The 20,638-nt window shown below is 49.9% G+C and overlaps 1 protein-coding gene across 2 annotated transcripts in view; it reads right to left on the bottom strand.

The window, feature by feature from the left end:
• PCDH12 (protocadherin 12) overlaps positions 1-20,638 on the bottom strand; it is a 32,704-nt gene that overhangs the window by 3,631 nt on the left and 8,435 nt on the right. The window contains exons 2-5 of one of the 2 annotated variants that reach the window (XM_011973673.1): positions 16,252-16,375; positions 8,086-11,358; positions 4,298-4,395; positions 2,211-2,362 (exon numbers count right to left, since the gene is read on the bottom strand). In XM_011973673.1, the coding sequence (XP_011829063.1) occupies positions 2,211-2,362; positions 4,298-4,395; positions 8,086-10,965 (3,130 nt within the window). In that variant the 5' untranslated portion in view covers positions 10,966-11,358; positions 16,252-16,375. Of the gene's footprint in view, positions 1-2,210; positions 2,363-4,297; positions 4,396-8,085; positions 12,172-16,251; positions 16,376-20,638 lie in introns of those variants that run through there. The other variant, XM_011973666.1, reaches the window with a different exon arrangement.

The raw sequence follows: 20,638 nt of genomic DNA, 5'->3' as shown, positions 1-20,638 counted from the left end.
GTGAGACAGTGTTGGGCTCCTGCCCTACAGGATCCTTGGGTTTAGCCCCATGCCTGGGACTTAGTGAATGTTTGTTGAATGATTGAATGAACATAAATATTCACCTTCAACATCTGGGAAATGCAAACCTTAGTTTCTTGAGACTCCGAGGCTATAAGGTTGGATGGAACTCTTGGTGTTGTAGAATCAGGCCTTTCCTTGTACACGGATCAGAGAGCTTCAGAAGGAGTGAAGCTTGGAATGAGAAAATCGCTGGGGCGTATGAGAACAGCTGAAAAGTGATGCTGAATTCACCCAGCATTACCCACCAGTTCTAGCTGCAGGTGGGCGCTGGGCCAACCCGGGTTTGATTTCCCAGCTTTGCCGCTTAGGGGCAGTGTGTGTGACCTTGGGAAGATGGCTTAACCTCTCTAAGCTCCCGTTTCCTCTTAGGAAGTGGTGAGACAGTAGTACTTATCTTGTGGAGTTGTTGTGAGGTTCAATGAGTTCATGCAACCAGTAAAACATTATCATGGTCACATTCTCAAGTGGGGCAATCTGAATCTGAAGCAGCAAATCTGAAGCAATCTGAAGCAGCAAGATCCCAGTCTCCCCATGGCAGTCCAGCCTGTGAGCGGCAAAGGCTTTTCTGCCCCTCCTCTTTCCTTACCCCCGACTCCTTACAGTGCTCCTGTGTTCAGTACCCTTTGTGCTATGGGCAAGCAGGACCGTGTGGGAACTGACCCCACAGGTTCCAGCCAGAGCTGATGAATAGAGATAGAATCCAAAGCTATATCCCCCAGCCATACATAGCTATTGAGCACTTGAAATGTGGCCGATATGGTAGAAGAACTGAATATTTCATTTTATTTAATTTTAATTCATTTAAAGTTAAATAGCCACATGTGGCTAGTGACTACCGCATTGAACAACACAGCTCTAAAATTTAGAGCCACACTGCCTGTGTTAATAACTATCCATGAGCTGCACAACCTTGGGCAAATTATTAAACACCCCTGACCCTCACATTTTTCCTTTATGAAGTGGGGATAATGAATAGTCCCTATCTCATAAGATTTTCTCATGAGGTACTTAGAACAGGGCCTAGCACATAGAAAGTGCCCAATAACTATTAGCAATATTTTTTTAACCAGGGAGAGAAGTCCCTGCCGTGCCTTCAGTGTGTCTGCAGCCAGATGGAGCACATGAGAAACAGTGTTAACTACATAGATAGAAAACCACAGCACAGGGATGGTCCGCTGTGGGGTGTGTTACCAAAGAAGGCTGACCAATGTCCATAGCAGGGGCAGGGGGCGCTAGCAGATTCTTGAATTCAAATTCACATTATGTATTTATTGTCAAAGCTAATTGTTTGTCTGCAAAATTCTTTTTGTTTTAATTGCAATTGTTAGCATGTTAAAGAGTTGACCTGGTTCCCAGGGCGAAAGGGTATTAAAACACACCAGACGCAAATGAGTGGTAAGAAGTCCATAGAGGACAGGCTGGCTCAGGGTTTGGCTCCCCTTCGATCACTGGTGAGCTGGGTGACTCTGGGACGGCTACTCGATTTTTTTGAGCCTCGGTTTTCTCATCTGTAAATTCAAGGTAATAATTATCTACTTGAGGAGATTGGCTGGAGGCTTAAATGAGATCATGTACATAAGATGCTTCCACTGTGCCTGGCATGTTCACTATTCTTACAGTGATTTTTCAAATGAGTAATCAAAGTAGGCCGGGTGCCTACTTTGGCTTTGATTACAGGTGGCTCATGCCTCTAACGCCAGCACTTTGGGAGGCTGAGGTGGGCGGATTGCTTGAGCCCAGGAGTTGGAGACCAGCCTGGGCAACATGTGAATCCCTATCCCTACCAAAAAAAAAAAAAATCAAAACTTAGCGAGATGTGGTGGTGCTCACCTGTAGTCCCAGCTACTTGGGAGGCCAAGGTGGGAGGATCACCTGAGCCCAGGAGGTCAATGCTGCAGTGAGCTGTGATCACCCTGTGATCACGCCACTCTACTCCAGCCTGGGTGACAAAGCAAGACCCTGTCTAAAAAAGAAATCAAAGTAGAACCCAGTCTTTAAAATACTTTCTGAGGCTGCAAGGGTGAAAGGGAAGTTAAATGTTGCTGATGTTCCTCCACAGAAACAGAATGGCTTTTCCCTGCAGTGGATTGGAGTACAACTCTGAAGCCTGGACACCATGGGGCAAGGTGACTCTAGGGGGTCCCTACCTGTGCAGGGGTCCAGCAGACTTGACAGCTCTTCTTCTAGCAATTGCTTCACAGAGAGGTCCTCTTCAGGATCCAAAGGCCCTTCCTCCTGTTCTGGGTCTGTCTGGCCTCCAGCCCTCGCACTCGGGCCATCTGTGTCTGTGATTGCACTCCTACAAAAGAAACCAGCCAGTCCACGGGTAAGGACATTCCTATATAGATCCATTCATTCATGCCCATTTATGTTTGCATTCATTTACCCGTATAGGGAACTGGATTCACAGCCTGGCCTCTGCAGTCAGACCAACCTGGATCATGTGATTCCAGCCCTCCTCTTACTCTGTTTCCTCATCTGTAAAATGGGAGTAATAAATAACACCCACCTCACAGGGTATTGTGAGGGTAAAATGAGACACTGTAGGTAAAGGGGCCTATCACAGAGCCTGGCACATTCTAAGCACTCAGCAGACAGAAGTGAAGATGAGTTCATTGATATCATTCTCGTTGCTCCTCCCATGCCTAGGTATTTCCTGGCACACAGGAGGAGTTTAGTAAACCTCAGTGGAGCCAGTGCAGCCGTCCATCCATCCATAGAAGAAGAGCTCCAGCAAGGCTGGGATTTTTGCCTGTCTCATTCCCTGCTCGCTCACTGATGCTCAGAACAGGGCGTGGCACACAGTGGGTGCTGAATCAACACTTAATGAATGACTGAACATTCCTTCCTTCCTACTTTAGGCCAAAACCTAGGCCAGAAGAACAGACCTATGGAGGGTGCAGCTGGAGTGAGGCAGCCTAAAGCTGCTCAGAATCTGCTACCTGCATCCCAGTCTCCTGCTGTCTCCATCCTGGCCCCTCTCTCCCATGGACACTTGGGGACAGGCCTGGACCCTCATCCCAGCAGGTGGAAAGACTTCTGAGGGGTTTTAAGGCGTAGGAGTCCTTTCTGTTTGTTTGGGATTTTTTCCCCCTGTAGCCATTTCTGCTGCTGTGAAGAAATGAGCAGGGAGGTGGCAAGTGTGTGGGTGATAATGACAACTAATGTTTATTAAGCAGTGAGTCTGAGTCAGGCCTCATGTGATGCAAGGTCCATGCACCGTCTCATTCAAACCTTCCACACCTGTAAAGGGTTCTCTTCAATCACCCCATTGTACAAATGAGAAAACCAAGACTTGTGAAGATTTTGCAGGTTCCCAAGGTCCCTGTAGATTAAGAGATAAAGCAAGAATTCACATCCAGGCCAGTGTGACTCTGGAGTGTGTGGACTCACCCCTGCCGTACACTACCTCTTGCCATCCTTGTAAAAAGAAGCTATAAGTTGTCAGGGCAAGAGCACTGATGCAGGAGTCAGGAACTCTGAGAGCTGGTCCCAGCTTTGCCACTCACTTGTTACATGACCTTTAGCAAAATTGCTTCAAGGGGAAAGGAGTTAGCGTTGTGTGTGCACCTACTATGCGTCAGTCCTGGGCTATGGGCTTAGAATACAATTGATCATGAAATTCTCACCCCATTACTACAAGGGAAATGGGATGGCTTCTATTTTACAGATGGGGAAACCAAGGTCCTGAGAGATTATCTCACTTGCTCAAGTTTACATAGCTGGTTTGAATCAAACTATTCAGAGCCTCAGTTTATCCATCCATAACAAGAAGTTGGATTTGATGTTCTCTTAAGGGCTCTTCAATTCTAGGATTGCCCAAAGGGACACGCCCACATATCCATGTCTTTAGTGGGGAGCCTTCATATTACGTTTATGGGCCAAGAGAAAGAGAGGTGACAGTTACAGATATAAAGGCAATTTACAGCACCTCTGTAATCAGGGGACGAATCGAGCCTCAGGGATGAAGTCATTTCCTTGGTGACTACTGTATTGATAGTATTTATTAATACAGCTTGATAGTCCTATAGGACTTCTAGGTCGTGTAAATACTATCAATACAGTCACCCCATGACCAAGCCTCCCAGGGTGGGAGGATGGATGCTGTCTGCTGCACCCTCCCAGGGGACCGGTGTCTGGGATGGGCTCACCCTTCCTCACTCACAGAGGCTGCAGAGATGAGGGGCAGCCAGTAGGGGCCATGAGATGCCTGTGGGGGCTACGTGCTGCTTACCTGCTGCCTCCTGGCTTGGCCAAGTACTTATTTCCTCGGTGGTTTGGTTTCGGCTGGAATTGGCCCTGATGCAGCAAGGACAGCAGCTGGGAGATTTGCTACAAGACAGGAAAAATCTGTTGACTCCACACAATTCCGACTCAGCACACTTCCTCGCCGGATGTTTCCCTCAATGCCGGTGCTTTCTTTTTATAGTCTTTCCTCTGGCTTCAGATGTTTGTGTGATCAGATGGGGGATGGTGCCCAGTGGCAGAGACAGGGACCTGGGCAGGCAGGTCCCCTGCTCTGTCATGTCACCCCAGGACCTGAGTGTCTGAAGGAGAGCAAGAGGACCCTCTGGGCCCAACCCCTCACACTCATTCCTCCGAGTGTCCTGCGCCTGGTGGACTCTGAGAGATAGGGATGAAAAAGGCATTTCCTGACCATCAATTTGTTGTTACTTTGATAAAGATTATCTTAAAGAGTTATGTTCCCCTTTAGCAGTATTTGGACATTTGGTCGATTTTTGTGGACCAGATGTAAGACTATGTTGTAGAGAAGGCAAAATGGTGTCATTAAATTATTCATTTATTCATCTTTTCATTCATTCATTCAACAAGTACTTAATAAGTGCCAGGCAGGATGGTTGCAATGGGAGTAAGAAGGAGAAGGAGACCCAGTTGCTGCCCTCAGCATGGTCATATCTGTCAGGAGGTGAAGGTTGCAGGCAGCCCCACGGGGAGTGGGGGAGCAGCGAAGAGTGGTTACCACAGGGGTTGCCTCTGGGCGTAGGGAAAGAGTGGGGGCTCTGTGGGAGTGGAGGAAGGCCCCTAACCCAACTTGGAGCAGGGAGGAAGCAGGGGGGTGGTACTGGATTAAGTTCATTCATTCATTTCAACAGATGTTACTGAGTTCATACTACATGCCAGGCACCTCTGCTGAGACCCAAAGGCTCCATAGGAGTTTGGCAAGTGGAAAGAGAATGAGGGTCTGGGCAAGGGGTGATGGTGACAGGGGGGTGGTTTCAGGCAGAAGCACTGCACACTGAAAGGCTGGAAGAGAAGGCAGAGTTTCAGAAAGATTGGAGAATGGAGTAGGGGATGCGTGAGCTATCAGGGCCAGACCCTATAGGCCATTGGGAGGGAAAGGCAACAGATCAAGTCCTGGGAGGCGGAGTTCTAGTTCAAGGCCATTTGTAGCTTATTGTATAGTGTTAGACAGGCTTTTAGACCTCCTCAGACCTCAGTTTCCTCATCTCTAATGGGGGGCTAGAAATACCCATACAGCCTTCTTCTCAGTGTTGTCAAGATTAAATGGTTTGAAAAAGTTAAAAATCCTCTGCAAAAGCAAGGAGTTTGGACTGTTATTCCTAGAAACACTGCTTCAACCTCCTGGGTCCACCCCCATTCCTCCCTTAGGAGGTCCACCATGCCCCTCGGTGCAGCTTGAGGAAGGAAGTGTCAACCTCAGAGGAGAGTTGGAAGAGGAGATGGCCAGGACTGGGGTTTCACTGTGACTTGGGAGACTCAGGGGCTCATTGCCTGCCTCAGGGAAGATCCCACCTCCCAGCCCAGGCCCAGAAGCCCTCCTAAGATACCTGCCACCCTTTGCTCAAGTGACAGCTGGCATTTCATGACATGACTCCCTACATGCCAATCCCTATGCTGAGCACTGTCATTCAGGGTCACTTCACAGTTACAGCGCGGATTCAAATCAGTCAGATTCAGGTTCAAATCCTAAATATGCCCCTGCCCCAGTTCCCATCAATGTGGCCTTGAGGAATTACTTAAGCATTCTGAGCCTCAGTTTCCTCAACAGTAAAAAAAGTGAATATTAATGAGACCCAGATCATATGGTGGGTTATGAGGTTTAAATAAGCTTATTAATAGATCCCATGATAAACAATGATTGTCCAGTGGCATATAATCTCCCTTAATTCTTTTTTTTTTTTTTTTGAGACGGAGTCTCACTCTGTCGCCCAGGCTGGAGTTCAGTGGCCGAATCTCAGCTCACTGCAAGCTCCACCTCCCGGGTTTACGCCATTCTCCCGCCTCAGCCTCCCGAGTAGCTGGGACTATAGGTGCCTGCCACCTCGCCCAGCTATTTTTTTGTATTTTTTAGTAGAGATGGGGTTTCATCGTGTTAGCCAGGATGGTCTCGATCTCCTGACCTCGTGATCCTCCCGTCTCGGCCTCCCAAAGTGCTGGGATTACAGGCTTGAGCCACCGCGCCCGGCCAATCTCCCTTAATTCTTACAACAGCCTAAGGGAAGAGATACCATTATGGCCATTTTGCAGAGGTGGAATTGGAGGCTTACAGGGGCTACATAGAAGTTAGTGGGAGGGCTGGAATTTAAACTCAGATCTGACTCTATGTGCTGCTGGAAAGATATGAGCATTGGGCAAGCAGCCTCAAGTTGATCCCAAATGGGCACCTTTCTTTCTGTCACCTCAGTGGGGCCACCCACTGTGCCTATTCTCTGTTGTCCTGTCTACCAGCAGCCAGCACAGTGCTCAGCACAGAGTTTATCCAAAAAGCACCTGATCAATGGATGGATGAATGGAAAGATAAATTAGTGGTTGGCTCTGGCAACCTCTGGGTCTGCACCGATTCCAGGGCAAGATTCCTAAGAGAACAGCTGGGCCATCTCCAGGTGGCTTCCTGAGGAGGGAGTAAGGGAAAGAAACTGTGTTTTGCTTCACAGGAAACATGAATTGATGGCCTGGCCAAACAGAGGTGTGCCTTGGGCAGGCAGCCTGGCACAGTGAAAATATCTGAGGTTCACAGAAGCAGATATGGGTGTGAGATCAGGCATCATCCCTGAAAAGGTTTCCACACTTGTGTCTAGAAAATCCCAGGTCCTTAGACATTTTGTCACTCATCATCCCATTTAGACCTCACACTCTAAGGAGGCAGACACAGGGTAAGTTTGGTCTCATAATCCCCATTTTATAGATGAGGAAAATGAGGCTCAGATGTTGAAGGATGTGTACAAGGTTGCCCAGCTCCTAAGTGACTGTTGAAATTTGAACCCCAATCTGCCTAACTGCAAAGTTCTAAGGTTATTTCCTCTGCCGCATCCTGCAGGCCCAGCCAGAAAGCTCTGGGGTCTCAGACAAATTATTTGCTACACCTGAGTTTGGGTGCAATGATGCCTATGCTGGCCTTCTTCATAGGGAGGTTGCCCAGATGAGATGAGGGCAGGCAGAGAGTGGAGATGGAGAAGTGCTTTGAGGAAGGAATAGCAATAATTTGCTGAGTACTGACTACATGTCAGATGGACGCTGTTCTACAGGCATTAAGAGCATTCACTCATTTTATCTTCAAGCAAACTTAGAAGATGGGTGCTGTTAACACAGACATCTTTCAACAGAGAAGTTAACTTCCCCTGTGGTTCAGAGCTAGGAAGAAGTGGAGCTAGGATTTGAACTCAGGCAACCTTGCCCAAAGCTTATACTCTTAGTCACTACCTTTGCTGTGTGTCTACTTGTGAGGCACCATAAATGCCTTGTAGGGGCTAATTGATCAAATCCTCTGGACAACTCTACGAGGTAGATACTCTTACTATCATTTCTAATTTACAGATAAGACAACTAAGGCCCAGAGACAGTAAGGAATTTGCCTAGGATCACACAGCTAAGTTCAGCCAGTCACAAAGCTGTGCCCTGAACCACTGCTATCCAAAGCATCAAAAAGTACCAGGTGAGCCTAAGGAAGAAACATGAGGACTGTGCAGGTTATGGGGGTGTCTGATGCTGTTTCTGGTGGTCAGGAGTGACCAGAGAAAGAGCTGCCCATGCCCCAGGTACCTGAACAGGAGGAGAATCCACAGTGAGCTCCTCCACGGGGTTCCGCTCGGCGAAGGCAGCCACAGACAGCCGGACCAGACTCCGCAGGATCTGACGGGGCCCTAATTCTTTCTCGGGGGACACTTTGCCATTGAGATGTCGCTGCCGTCTCAGGGTTGCAGAGGAGGCTGGTGGGCTCTGTGGGGCCTCCTCACTGCCCTGGTCTCCAGCCAGCCTCCCTGTGGGGCTGCCTGCAACTTTCAGAGGCCTGGAACGTGGCTGGCCTGTGGCAGACTGGGGCTCGGGAAGGTTCAGGTTCTCCCGGGAGGCGTTCCTCTGCCTGGGATGGTTGAAAAGCAGATTGACGGTGTCTTGCAGCACCTCTCGGCTCTCCGCCGGTGCTCCCTGGTTGCCTTGATTACGTAGCGTCCTGTACAGGGTCGGGGTGAGGTGGAAGGGGGCCTGAAGGCAGGGGTCCCAGCCTGCTTCCATCATCGCCTCCTTGTCCACGTCTTTGTGGGACTGCCCGACTTCACAAGGCTCACCTGCCTGACCCCTGAGCATAGGCACGAGGTGGATGTCCGCCTTCTGAATGTGTTTCTGGGGCCTCTTGGGCTGCTGGCGGTAGGTGGACTCGGCCTCCCGACAGTTGTAGGCCCTGTTGTCCTTCTTCTCTGTCCGGCAGATGGACATGAACAAAGCCAGGATCAACCCGAAGATGCCCAGCAGTACAGTCAGGCAGATCACTGTCAGCATCGACATGCTCAAGGCCCCAGGCTTGCGGGCTGAGTCCCTCAGGTGGTCAGCACTGGTGACAAACATGATCCTCAACAGGGCTCGGGTCTGTAAAGGGGGGCTTCCCTGGTCCTCTACCACTATCTCCAGCTCCCACTCACTCCCAATGAGGCTGCTGGCATTGGTAACGTTGACGAACAGCTGCCCTGCATGGGGGCTGAGGATGAAGAGGTGGGCTTCATTTCCACTGCGGATGCTGTAGAGGGGCTCTCCATTTGCCCCCGAGTCTGCATCTCTTGCCACAATGGTTGTCAAAAGGAATGGCCGGGAGCTGTGAGTGGCCAGTGGAGGTGTGTCAGTGCCTGCTGGACCCAAGCCATTGGGAGTCTCGATGGGCACTAGCAGGTGGCCTGTGGAGGCGTTCACAAGCACGGAGAGGCTGGCTTTTCCATCGCTGAGCACAGGCTGGACCACCTCTGGGGCATTATCATTGGCATCCAAGAGGCTGACCCTCACAGAGACACTGGATGCAAGCATGGGTTGCCCGCTGTCCTCTGCGATCACCTGGAACTCAAAGCCGGCCATCTCTTCATAGTTCAGTGACCTCTGAGCAGTGACCTCTCCTGTGTTGGAGTCAATAGCTACTAAGTGAGCAACTGGGGAATCATGGATGCGGTATGAGACTTTTCCATTAATACCCAAGTCTGCATCATGAGCCTTGATGGTAATGAGGTGAAGAGAGGGTACGTTGTTTTCCCGTGTGGAGACTTCGTACCTGCTTTTCTCAAACACAGGTGCGTTGTCATTGATGTCACTGATTTGAATGCTGAGCTGTTTCTTGGCTGATAAGGGCTGCAGTCCTTGGTCTTGGGCTAACAGAGTGAGTGTATATTTGGGCCACTGCTCTCTGTCCAGTGTAGCATTGGTTAGCAACATGTATGTGTTGCCATTAGTTCTTTTCAGCCTGAAGTGGCCCAGCTCTTGGCTCAGCCAACAGTGGACCAAACCATTGTTTCCTGAATCCAAGTCATCTGCCATGACAAGAGCAATAAAACTGTCCTTGGGAAGAGCTTCTGACACCAGTGATGGCTGGGAGGCCCATGTGACATGGATGCTTGGGATGTTGTCATTGACGTCCAGAACCTTGATGAGAACTTTGCAATGGGCTGGGATGGGATTGGGACCCAGGTCCCTTGCCTGGACATCCACCTCGTAGGCAGGGTTCTTTTCATAGTCTAGAGGTCGACGCAGAATGACCTGGCCTGTCTTGGCATCAATACTGAAGGTGTCCAGCACCTCTGGAGGCATGTGCTTACTGAGGAAGAACTCCACCTCCCCATTGGGGCCTTGGTCAGGGTCCGTGGCAGTCAGTTTTATGAGAAGAGTACCAGGGGCAGCATCTTCTTGGATTTCTAGTGCCAGTGAACTCTCAGCAAATACAGGGCTATTATCATTGGAGTCCAAGACGTTGACCTTGACCAAGCTGGTGCCTGACTTGGGGGGGTTCCCATTGTCATAGGCAGTTAACACCAGATCAAAAAATGAATGGATTTCCCTGTCCAGCTCCTTCACCACTACGAGTTCTGCGTGTTTGGTCTCATCAGGGCCCACAATGACATCCAAGGCAAAGTGCTCACTGGGAGACAGAGTGTAGGTGTGCAGGGTGTTAGGGCCTGTGTCTGGGTCAAGAGCTCTGTCCAGGGGGATCCGGGTGCGCAGAGAGGCGCTCTCAGAGATTTCCAGCTCCTGCTCGCCTTTGGGAAACCGTGGCTGGTGGTCATTGATGTCCAGCACTTGGATCTCCACGTGGATCAGAGCCAAATCCCCTGTGGCAAGCACATCAAAGGAAACCAGGCAGGGATCCCACTGTCGGCATAGCTGCTCTCGATCCAGCCGCCTACCTGTGCTGAGCAAGCCTTCCTCAGAGTCCACCTGAATGGGGAGCGCCTGAGGCAGCTGCAACACCTGGAAGGCAGCCCCAGCTTGCCTCTGCCTCTCCTCCCGGCCCAGCTCCTGGGACAGCTTCCCGATCACTGTGCCAGATGGCACTTCCTCTGACACTTGGTATTTCACCGTGAGAGTGGTTACCTCCTGACCATCCCCTAAAAGAAATAAGTAGCCACCTGGCCCCAAAAGCCCCAGCAGAAGTTGCAGAAGTTGCATCATGCTTACCACCAAGTGGGCCACATTCAGAAACTGCTAGAGTTCTTTCAAGGCTGGACAAGTCCTCCAGTGTTTCCTGGATGGCTTGATCAGCCCCGTGCTCCTTCCCCCGGACCTGCTGGCACAACCTTGTCCCATAGTTAGATGATGATGGAACAAGCAGGACCCCCAGGCAAGGCCATCTTCATTGGAAGCGATCTGAGATATCCAAACGCCGATCAAGAATTGCCAGGATAGACCCCTACAGGGGAACTAGCTGGTCCACTTCAGCAAATGATGGACAAGAGCTGGTCTAAGAGGGACCTGACCCAGTTGAGCAGGATGTGGGACTCTGACTTCCAAACAGTTGCTAGGCTGGGGAAACAGAGAAGCAGCTTTTTCCTATGGAAACCCCACCTACAGGAAAAGGGAGGGCTGTGAGTTTTCAATGCCAATTAGAGAAAGAGCATTTCCTGTGAAGCTAAGTGGCCTGCCACTGAGGAGGATGAGGCTGGGGCTCCGGGGACAGGCCAGATGGGAAGCTGCTGTCCATGCAGCAAGGCTGCTGCTGAGGGAAAGGGAGCCTCTGCATCACCAAGTGAGCAGAAAACTTGAGCCTCCACCTGCTTGCAAGCGGACTGATGCCCCTCCCGGGCAAGTCATGTTTCCTGTTTCTCTCCCCTTCCCCAACTCTCTTTGTTCCTATCTTTTCCCCCATTGTTCCCCTCTCACGCCTGTCTTTTTCCCACTCTTGTTTACCTCTCTGTCTTGACTCTGCCCTGATCACCTGTTTTTGTCTCACTGCAGCTGTGATTAACAGAGCAGCCATCAGAGCTAAACTGCCTGAGTTCAAATTCTGATTTTGCAACTTACCAGCTGTGTCATCTGGGACAAGTCACTTAACCTCTCTGGGCCTCCATTACCTCATCTGTAGAGTGGGGATGGGAGTAAGAATAGTAGCCCTTTCAGCGGGAAACTGTGAGGATTAAACGAAATGATGCATGAAGGGCTTTGGCCTGGGCCTGGCCCCGTGTCACAGGCAGTGACGTTATTGCAAGGGGTGAGTGTTGTAATCTGCACAACTTGTCACACCCTATGGCTACCTCTGGATCTTGTATTGGCCCTGGGGCAGTCCCTGCCCACACTGATCTATGAGGGTGCCCATGGTCTTGATTCCAAAAGCTGCAAGAACTCGTGTGACTTGACTGTGTGGCTCTCCTCCTGCTTCCCTTCAGCCCCCGCCCCCCCTCCAGCCTTGAAGTCCATTGTTCTCTGCATCTGGTCCAGCCTGAGTCTCTGTCTGGGGAACCCCCAGCCTCCCACTCCTCTTGGAAGCTTTTATACATTTCCCTCTCCCACACCTTCCCCTCCCTTTCATCTATGTCTTTCCCCCTTCCTCCAATTCTTCTCTCCCCAGTTCTGTTTATAAGAGTACCGTGAAGCACAACTCCTTTGCTGAACCCAACTCTCCTTTTAGATGTTTTAAGGGATGCCCTCCCTCCCACTCACCTCCTCATAAGGTAAAATTCAGTAAGGAAGGAGGTGAATGTGCAGTTTGCTTGGGTGAGCTTTGAGGTGGCCTTACTGCTTCTCATTATGCCCTTCAATTTGCTGCCCCCAACATTCTCCCAGCCTTATACCCACTTCACGGTTGATCCCTGAGGCTTGTGAAGCATTTGAGGTGATGAGAATGAAGACCAACTTCCCTAGATGGGTGTTTGCTACTAAGCCCTTGGGGCCAGAGGTGCCATGTTTGGACCCAAGTGGCACTAGTCAGGGCTTATTGGCATGGAAGCCTGTGGCCATCAGGACTGAGGTGGCTAAGGGACAGTCACCTGCACTCCTTCTCTTTCTCTCTGGCTTTTCTTTCCTTTAACTCCATATCCCACTCCTGAGGTTTCCCAACTATTTCACTGAAACCCATTAAACCATAGCAAGTGGCCTGAATCCAGGGCCACCTCCTATATCATGGTCCTGGAGACAGACAGGCCACTCACAAGCTCTGAGACACTGCACAAGGGCCTTAACCTCTCCCAGCCTCTGTTTCCTTCTCTGAGGGCTGTCATCCATCTCACAAGGTGGGGTAAGGACTCAGCGCAGGGCCTGGCTCAGAGAAAGCACTCAGCACATCGGGACTATGATTTTGCCTTTTGTTATCTTCCAGGTTTTATGCCTCATATGCAAATGGCAAAGATGGCCTTGCATTTGTCCCTTCACTTTTTTTTTTTGCCTCTTTGGCAGGAATCCCATTTCTCAGGTCTCCCTCAGCTTGGTGTGAGCAAGGTGCTGCCGAAGCTACTAGGAGCCCCTGGGAGCTCAGGGACACAAGGGTGCCCATTGCCCCCTGCTGGCAGTTAGCCCATGTGACAGCCTCACTGTTCGCCCCACATTCGTCCCCCTGTGTGCCTGACAGTGAACAAGGCAGGGGGCTGACAGTCGCAGGTGGGGGCAGGGAAAATGAAAGGCGAGAGGCCAGTGGAGTGGCTCTGGAATCAGGCCTGGGGGTCTGGGAAGCTCCTCATGGAGGGCACATGCTGAATCCTGACGGACCTGGAGGAGTGAGCCCGAGGAAGTTGAATGGGCAGGGGAGAGGCAAAGCTGGTGGTGGCAGCAAAATGGGCAAAGGCCCCGAGGTGGGTAGGCTGGCTCCCGGCTGTGCTGCAAGAGGGTTGGTGCAGTAGCGTAGGGAGGAAGGTAGGGCGGGGGACATAAGCAGGGGTCCTCAAATGATGCAGTGGCCTGGGTTCCCATGGCTAAGAATTTAGACCTTGTCCTGAAGGTCGTGGGGCGCTTTTGAAAAGCTCAACACAGGATAATGAGAACAGCGACCACATGCCAGGCTTTGTCCTGAGTGCTTTGCTTACATCCTCTCATGACACACAGCCATGCCATCACATTGAAGATGCTGAGCACAGAGCGTTAGGTAACTTGCCCAGGATCACACAGATGTACCCTCCAGAAAGGCCTTTTGGCTGCACCCTGGAAAATGACTTGGAAGGGAACAGAGAAGAGGGAGGGAGCCTAGTTGAGAGTAATGCAGGGGAGCTTTGATGCAGAAAACTCGTTTCCAGAGCGCCATCTGGTGGCCAAAGGTTAGAGAAAACCGCACTGAGGCAGGGACCAGGGACAGCCACGGGGACAGCCACGGGGACAGCCACGGGGACAGCCACGAAGACAGAAAGTGGGTGCCTGGGGTTCATGATTCCTGGGGTTCATGAATATCCACAGCTCCAGCCCCGTGCTGCACAGAAGAACACAACAGGAGAAGCTACTCACGGGTGACAATAGTGTCTCTTAATGGAAAACCTAACGCGGACCAAGGCCACAGAAGGAGTTATGGAATTCATGATAATTTTACTTGTGTTAACATTTATATTCTTCGGAGGACGTTGTTTTATGTATATATATCTTACATGCAGTTATATATCTGGTGTGTGTTTTGACTGGGAATGTGAATGCCAAAAAATGATGCATAGGTCACAAGAAAGTTTGAATGTAGATTTCGTAGGTAACCACCTATGAAGATAACCACCAGGAAGATCTTATTGAAGTTTGTTTGTTTTTTTCACACTGGGGGCATGAAGCTAAAATAACCCTTTGAAATTTCAAAGCTGGCAAACAAGGCCCCAGACTTTTTTAAGGTGATCACCTCTGGGAACGAGGTCCCTGTTTAGTAAGTTTCTCTCCTCCTTCTGGCTACAGGGGTCAGCTGATCTTTAGCAGTCAAATGCCAAGGGGTGAATGGAGCTGTCACTAGAGTTCGTCTGGAAAGGCGACGTTTTCCTGAGTTTTGAAAATAGGTTTGAAGGAGTGGAGGTACTCTGAAATAGGTTTGAAACAATTGAGGACAGCCTCTCTCAAGTCCAAAATATTTTTTTAAAAAGGGCAGGATGCCTCACTAACCACCAACTTTGGGGTTGTTCACACTTGAGTTCTTAACCACAGGGAGGGCTGAGGGGTGAAGTGGGAAGGGTGGGGAGTCAGAGAATTTTCTTAAAACACCCGGAGTCCTAAGGAACCTTGACGGGTCAGACGAGTTGGGTATGACTCTGGCCCTTGGAGGACTCCCAGGTCAGCTGAATGAAGGCTGAGATCACACTTCGCCCCAACGAATGTCCTGCTGGGCTGGCTGCCCACTTTCAGGGCTCAGGTCTTCCAGGCTGGCTCCTCCTGAATCTCCCTGTGGCTGCCACAGCATCACCACCAAGGCAGCTTTGGGGAAGCCAAGAAGTATCCTCCAGCTCATCCCAGATAGAAAGGTGGTTGGACCATCCAAGCTCAGCATCTTTTTTCAGGAAGATCTTATTGAAGTTAGATTCCTAGTCAGACCAGGAATCTTGACTGGGAGACTCAGGTAGATGTTTTGGGTTATCTGCTCCTAGCAGGGCAATTTGTGGACTTTGTTGAGACAGATGACAGTATTTTCTCCCACACAATGGCACCTCTTTCTGGGGTCAGTGCAGAAAAAAGAATGCACTTTGCAGGGAGAAATTTGTCAAGAAATAGGACCTTTCAAGAAATGAAAAAGATTTATGTCTTGGTTAAGAGCAGCAGTTCTCAAAGGGGTCCAGATATCAAAGTCACTTGGAAAGCTTTACAAAATACCAGGGACAGGGCAAGAAAATTCATACTTTTCCCTTTCCCAGAATACTGCCAAAGAATAGTCTGTAATTGCCAGCTCAGTTCCGCACCCTTCATTTGGGACAGGGTTGGGGAAGTTGATTGGACCTTTTTGCTGGAAAGAGAGGCTAAGTTGATTTATGTGATAAAAATAAATAGACGGGAGGAGGGGGATTTCTGCAATCTGAGAAAATTATGGAGAGCAGTACAGCAGACAACAGCAGAGGCTGTGAAGGAGGTAAAATGAAGATGAGAAGGACTTTTGAATTCATTATTGCAAATTATAGACCTCCTTCGTGATTTTCAACAAAAATACAAGAAAAGATTTATATGCTCTTTTCCAAATTTATTTTGTGTGTTAGTAACCATAACATGGACCCAAAACTTGACCACTTGAGTTCTGGGTTGATAAAAGTTACACACACATGTCTTTCTCCCCACCCCTCGAGAGGAAGGGCACTACTTCTGGTACATAGATTTCAATTTTGATATATTCCGACTGATTCCAACATGCATCCTTATCTCCACCCCAACTTCATCAAGAACCACTCATTAGAACTTCTCAGAAGCACCATCCCCCCTTGCAAAGGCCAAACTCTATAGCGATCAGGCCTTTCTTCACCCAGCATCCTCATGGTCCCCACCTCTCCACGACATGTGTGTCACTATTCAATAGAGCTCCATGCTCACCTGGTTCTCTCTCCATAGTTCTGCAGACTCCTCTATCTGCCTCTCTGGCTCCTTCTTTTGTTTTCCTTCCTTCTAACTCCCAGATGCAGGCATGTCCCCTAGAAGCTATCATCTGTTCTCTTCTCTGCTTAGGGTTATTGGTCCAGAAAGGGGTTGCCAGATTTAGTAAATAAAAATACAGAGTGCCCGCTTAAATTAGAATTTCAGATAAACAATGAATAATTTTTAGTATAAAGATTTTAATCTGACAACTCTGCCCAGAAATAATGTATGCTTTCAACACAAGTTCCTTTTTTTTTTTTTTATTTTTTAAGAATTTTGGTTTACACAGTGAATTTGAAAATCTATTAGTAAACAGAAAAAAAATCAAACATATTGACTGGGAGCATCATCTGTGCATGAATATTCAGAAGCAAACTCTGTTGATTGGCCTTGTTATGTATTCAGCATTTCTGGGTGACTCCAAGATCGAACTGTTTTACACAGAAAGAACCACCCTGGAGGAAGCCTAGATTACAATCATTTATTAAATCATTTGGTCATCCAGTCACTCATTTATTTGGAGGAATTCAGCATTTTCCTCTCTATTTACAAGGTCTGATCTGGTATCGTTTGGTCTGGTTTGGTCTGGTCTGGTCTGGTTTGGTCTAGTCTGATCTGGTCTCGTCTGGTCTGGTTTGGCCTAGTCTGATCTGGTCTCGTTTTGTCTGATTTGGTCTGGTCTGATCTGGTCTCGTCTGGTCTGGTTTTGTCTGGTCTGGTCTCGTCTGGTCTGGTTTTGTCTGGTCTGGTCTCGTCTGGTCTAGTCTGATCTGGTCTGGTTTCTGGTCTGGTTTGGTCTGGTCTGGTCTCGTCTGGTCTAGTGTGATCTGGTCTCGTCTGGTCTCGTTTGGTCCAGTCTGATCTGGTCTGGTTTTTGGTTCTGGTCTTGTCTAGTCTAGTCTGATCTGGTCTCGTCTGGTCTCGTTTGGTCCAGTCTGATCTGGTCTCGTTTGGTCTCGTTTGGTCCGGTCTGATCTGGTCTCGTTTGGTCTGGTTTGGTCTAGTCTGATCTGGTCTCGACCAGACCGGACCAAACCGGATGAAACCAGACCAAACCAGATCAGACCAGACCAAACCGGACCAAACTGGACCAGACCAGACGAGACCAGATCAGACCAAACCGGACCAGACCAGACCAGACTAAACCGGACCAGACCAGACCAGACCAAACTGGACCAGAGTAGACCAAACCAGATCAGACTAGACTAGACCATATCAGACTAGACTAGACCATATCAGACTAGACTGGACCAGACCAGACGAGACCAGATCAGACTAGATCAGACTAGACCAAACTGGAACAGACCAGACCAGACCAAACCGGACCAGACCAGACCAAACCAGACCAGAGCAGACCAAACCAGATCAGACTAGACCAGACCAGACCAGACGAGACCAGATCAGACTAGATCAGACTAGACCAAACCGGACCAGACCAGACCAAACCAGATCAGACTAGAGTAGACCATATCACACTAGACCGGAGACCAGATCAGACTAGACCAAACTGGACCAGACCAGACGAAACCGGACCAGACCAAACCACACCGGATCAAACCGGATCAAACCGGACCAGACTGGACCAGACCGGATCAAACCAGATAAAACCGTACCAGACCAGATCGGACCAGACCGGACCAGACCGGATCAAACCGCACCAGACCGGACGAGACTGGATCACACAAACTGAACCGGATCAAATCGGATGGAACCGGATCAAACCGGATGAGACCGGATCAAACCGGATGGAACCAGATCAAACCGGCTCAAACTGGTTCTAACCGGCTCAAACCGGATGAAATCGGTTCAGACCCGATCAAACTGGATGGAACCGGATCGAACCAGCTCAAACTGGTTCAAACCGAATCAAACCGGCTCAAACAGGCACAAAACGGATCAAACCGGATGGAACCGGAGAAAACCAGCTCAAACTGGTTCAAACCGGATCAAACCGGCTCAAACCGGATCAAACAGGCACAAACCGATCGAACCGGATGGAACCGGAGAAAACCAGCTCAAACTGGATCAAACCGGATGAAACCGGCTCCAGCCGGATCAAACCGGTTCAAACCAGATCAGACCGGATGAAACTGCTTCAGACCGGATCAAACCGCATGGAACCGGATCAAATCGATTCAAGCCGGATCAAACCGGCTCCAACTGGATCAAACCGGATGGGACCAGATCAAACCGGCTCCAACTGGTTCAAACCGGCTCAAACCGGATCAGACTGGAAGAAACTGGTTCAAACCGGACCAAACCAGCTCCAACCGGATCAAGCCGGTTCAAACCGGATGAAACTGGTTCAGACCGGATCAAACCGGATGGAACCGGATCAGACCGGATGAAACTGGTTCAGACCGGATCAAACCGGATGGAACCGGATCAAACCAGCTGAAAACCGGATCAAACCGGCTTAAACCGGTTCGAACCGGATCAGACCGGATGAAACTGGTTTAGACCAGATCAAACCGGATCAAACCAGCTCAAACTGGTTCAAGCCAGATCAAACCGGCTCAAACCGGTTCAAACCGGTTCAGACCGGATGAAACCGGATGGGACCGGATCAAACCGGATCAAACCAGCTCAAACTGGTTCAAACTGGTTACAATCGGCTCAAGCCGGTTCAAGCCGGATCAGACCGGATGAAAGCGGATCAAACGGGATGGAAACGGATCAAACCAGCTCAAACTGGTTCAAACCGGAACAAACCGGCTCCAACCGTTTCATACCGGATCAGACCAGATGAAACCGGTTCAGACCGGATGAAACTGGTTCAAACCGGCTCCAACCGGATCAAACCGGCTCCAACCAGTTCAAACCGGATTAAACCGGTTCAGACCAGATCAAACCGGATGGGACCGGATCAAACCGATCCAAACCGGATCAAACCAGCTCAAACTGGTACAAACCGGATGAAACTGGTTCAAACCGGCTCCAACCGGATCAAACCGGTTCAGACCGGATGAAACCGGATCAAACCAGTTCAAACTGGTTCAAACCGGATCAAACCGGATGGAACCGGATCAAACTGGTTCAAACCGGATGGAACTGGATCAAACCGGATGAAACCGGAACAAACCGGATGGAACAAGTTGAAACCAGATGGAACCGGTTCAGACCGGATCAAACCAGATGGGACCGGATCAAACCACTTCAAACCGGATCAAACCGGATCAAACCAGCTCAAACCGATTCAAACCAGCTCAAACAGGTTCAAACCGGCTCCAACCGGTTCCAACCGGATCAGACCGGATGAAACTGGCTCAAACTGGATCAAACCGGCTCCACCCGGATCAAACCGGTTCAGAACGGATGGAACCGGATCAAACCAGTTCAAACTGGATCAAACCGGATGGAACCGGATCAAACTGGCTCAAACCGGTTCAAACCGGATCAGACCGGATGAAACCGGATCAAACCGGTTCGAAACGGCTCCAACCGGTTCAAACCAGATTAAACCGGTTCAGACCGTATCAAACCGGATGGGACCGGATCAAACCAGTTCAAACCGGATCAAACCAGCTCAAACCGGCTCAAAACGGCTCCAACTGGTTCCAACCGGATGAAACTGGCTCAAACCGGATCAAACCAGCTCCACCCGTATCAAACCGGTTCAGACCGAATGGAACCGGATCAAACCAGTTCAAACTGGATCAAACCGGATGGAACCGGATCAAACCGGCTCAAACCGGTTCAAACCGGATTGAACTGGATCAAACCGGATGGAACCGGATAAAACCGGCTCAAACCGGCTCAAACCGGTTTAAACCGGTTCACACCGGATCAAACCGGCTCAAACGGGTTCTAACAGGATCAAACCGGATGGAACCGGATCAGACCTCATGAAACCGGATCGAACCGGATGGAACTGGCTCAAAGCGGATCAAACCGGCTCCGACCGGATCGAACCGGTTCAGACCGGATGGAACCGGATCAAACCAGTTCAAACTGGATAAAACCGGATGGAACCGGATCAAACCGGTTCAAACCAGATGGAACCGGATCAAACCGGATCAGACCGGATGGAACCGGATGGAACCGAATGAAACCGGCTCAAACTGGTTCAAACCGGATCAAACTGGCTCAAACCGGTTTAAACCGGTTCACACCGGATCGAACCAGCTCAAACCGGCTCTAACAGGATCAAAACGGATGGAACCGGATCAGACCGGATGAAACCGGATCGAACCAGATGGAACTGGCTCAAACCGGATCAAACCGGCTCCGATCGGATCGAACCGGTTCAGACCGGATGGAACCGGATCAAACCAGTTCAAACTGGACCAAACCGGATGGAACTGGATCAAACCGGCTCAAACCGGTTCAAACCGGATGGAACCGG

This window comes from Mandrillus leucophaeus, unplaced genomic scaffold, assembly GCF_000951045.1.
Source record: "Mandrillus leucophaeus isolate KB7577 unplaced genomic scaffold, Mleu.le_1.0 Scaffold1003, whole genome shotgun sequence".
Lineage (NCBI taxonomy): Eukaryota > Metazoa > Chordata > Mammalia > Primates > Cercopithecidae > Mandrillus > Mandrillus leucophaeus.
The sequence above is the reverse complement of the archived record's forward strand: the minus strand, read 5'-3'. Positions and strand labels throughout refer to the sequence as shown.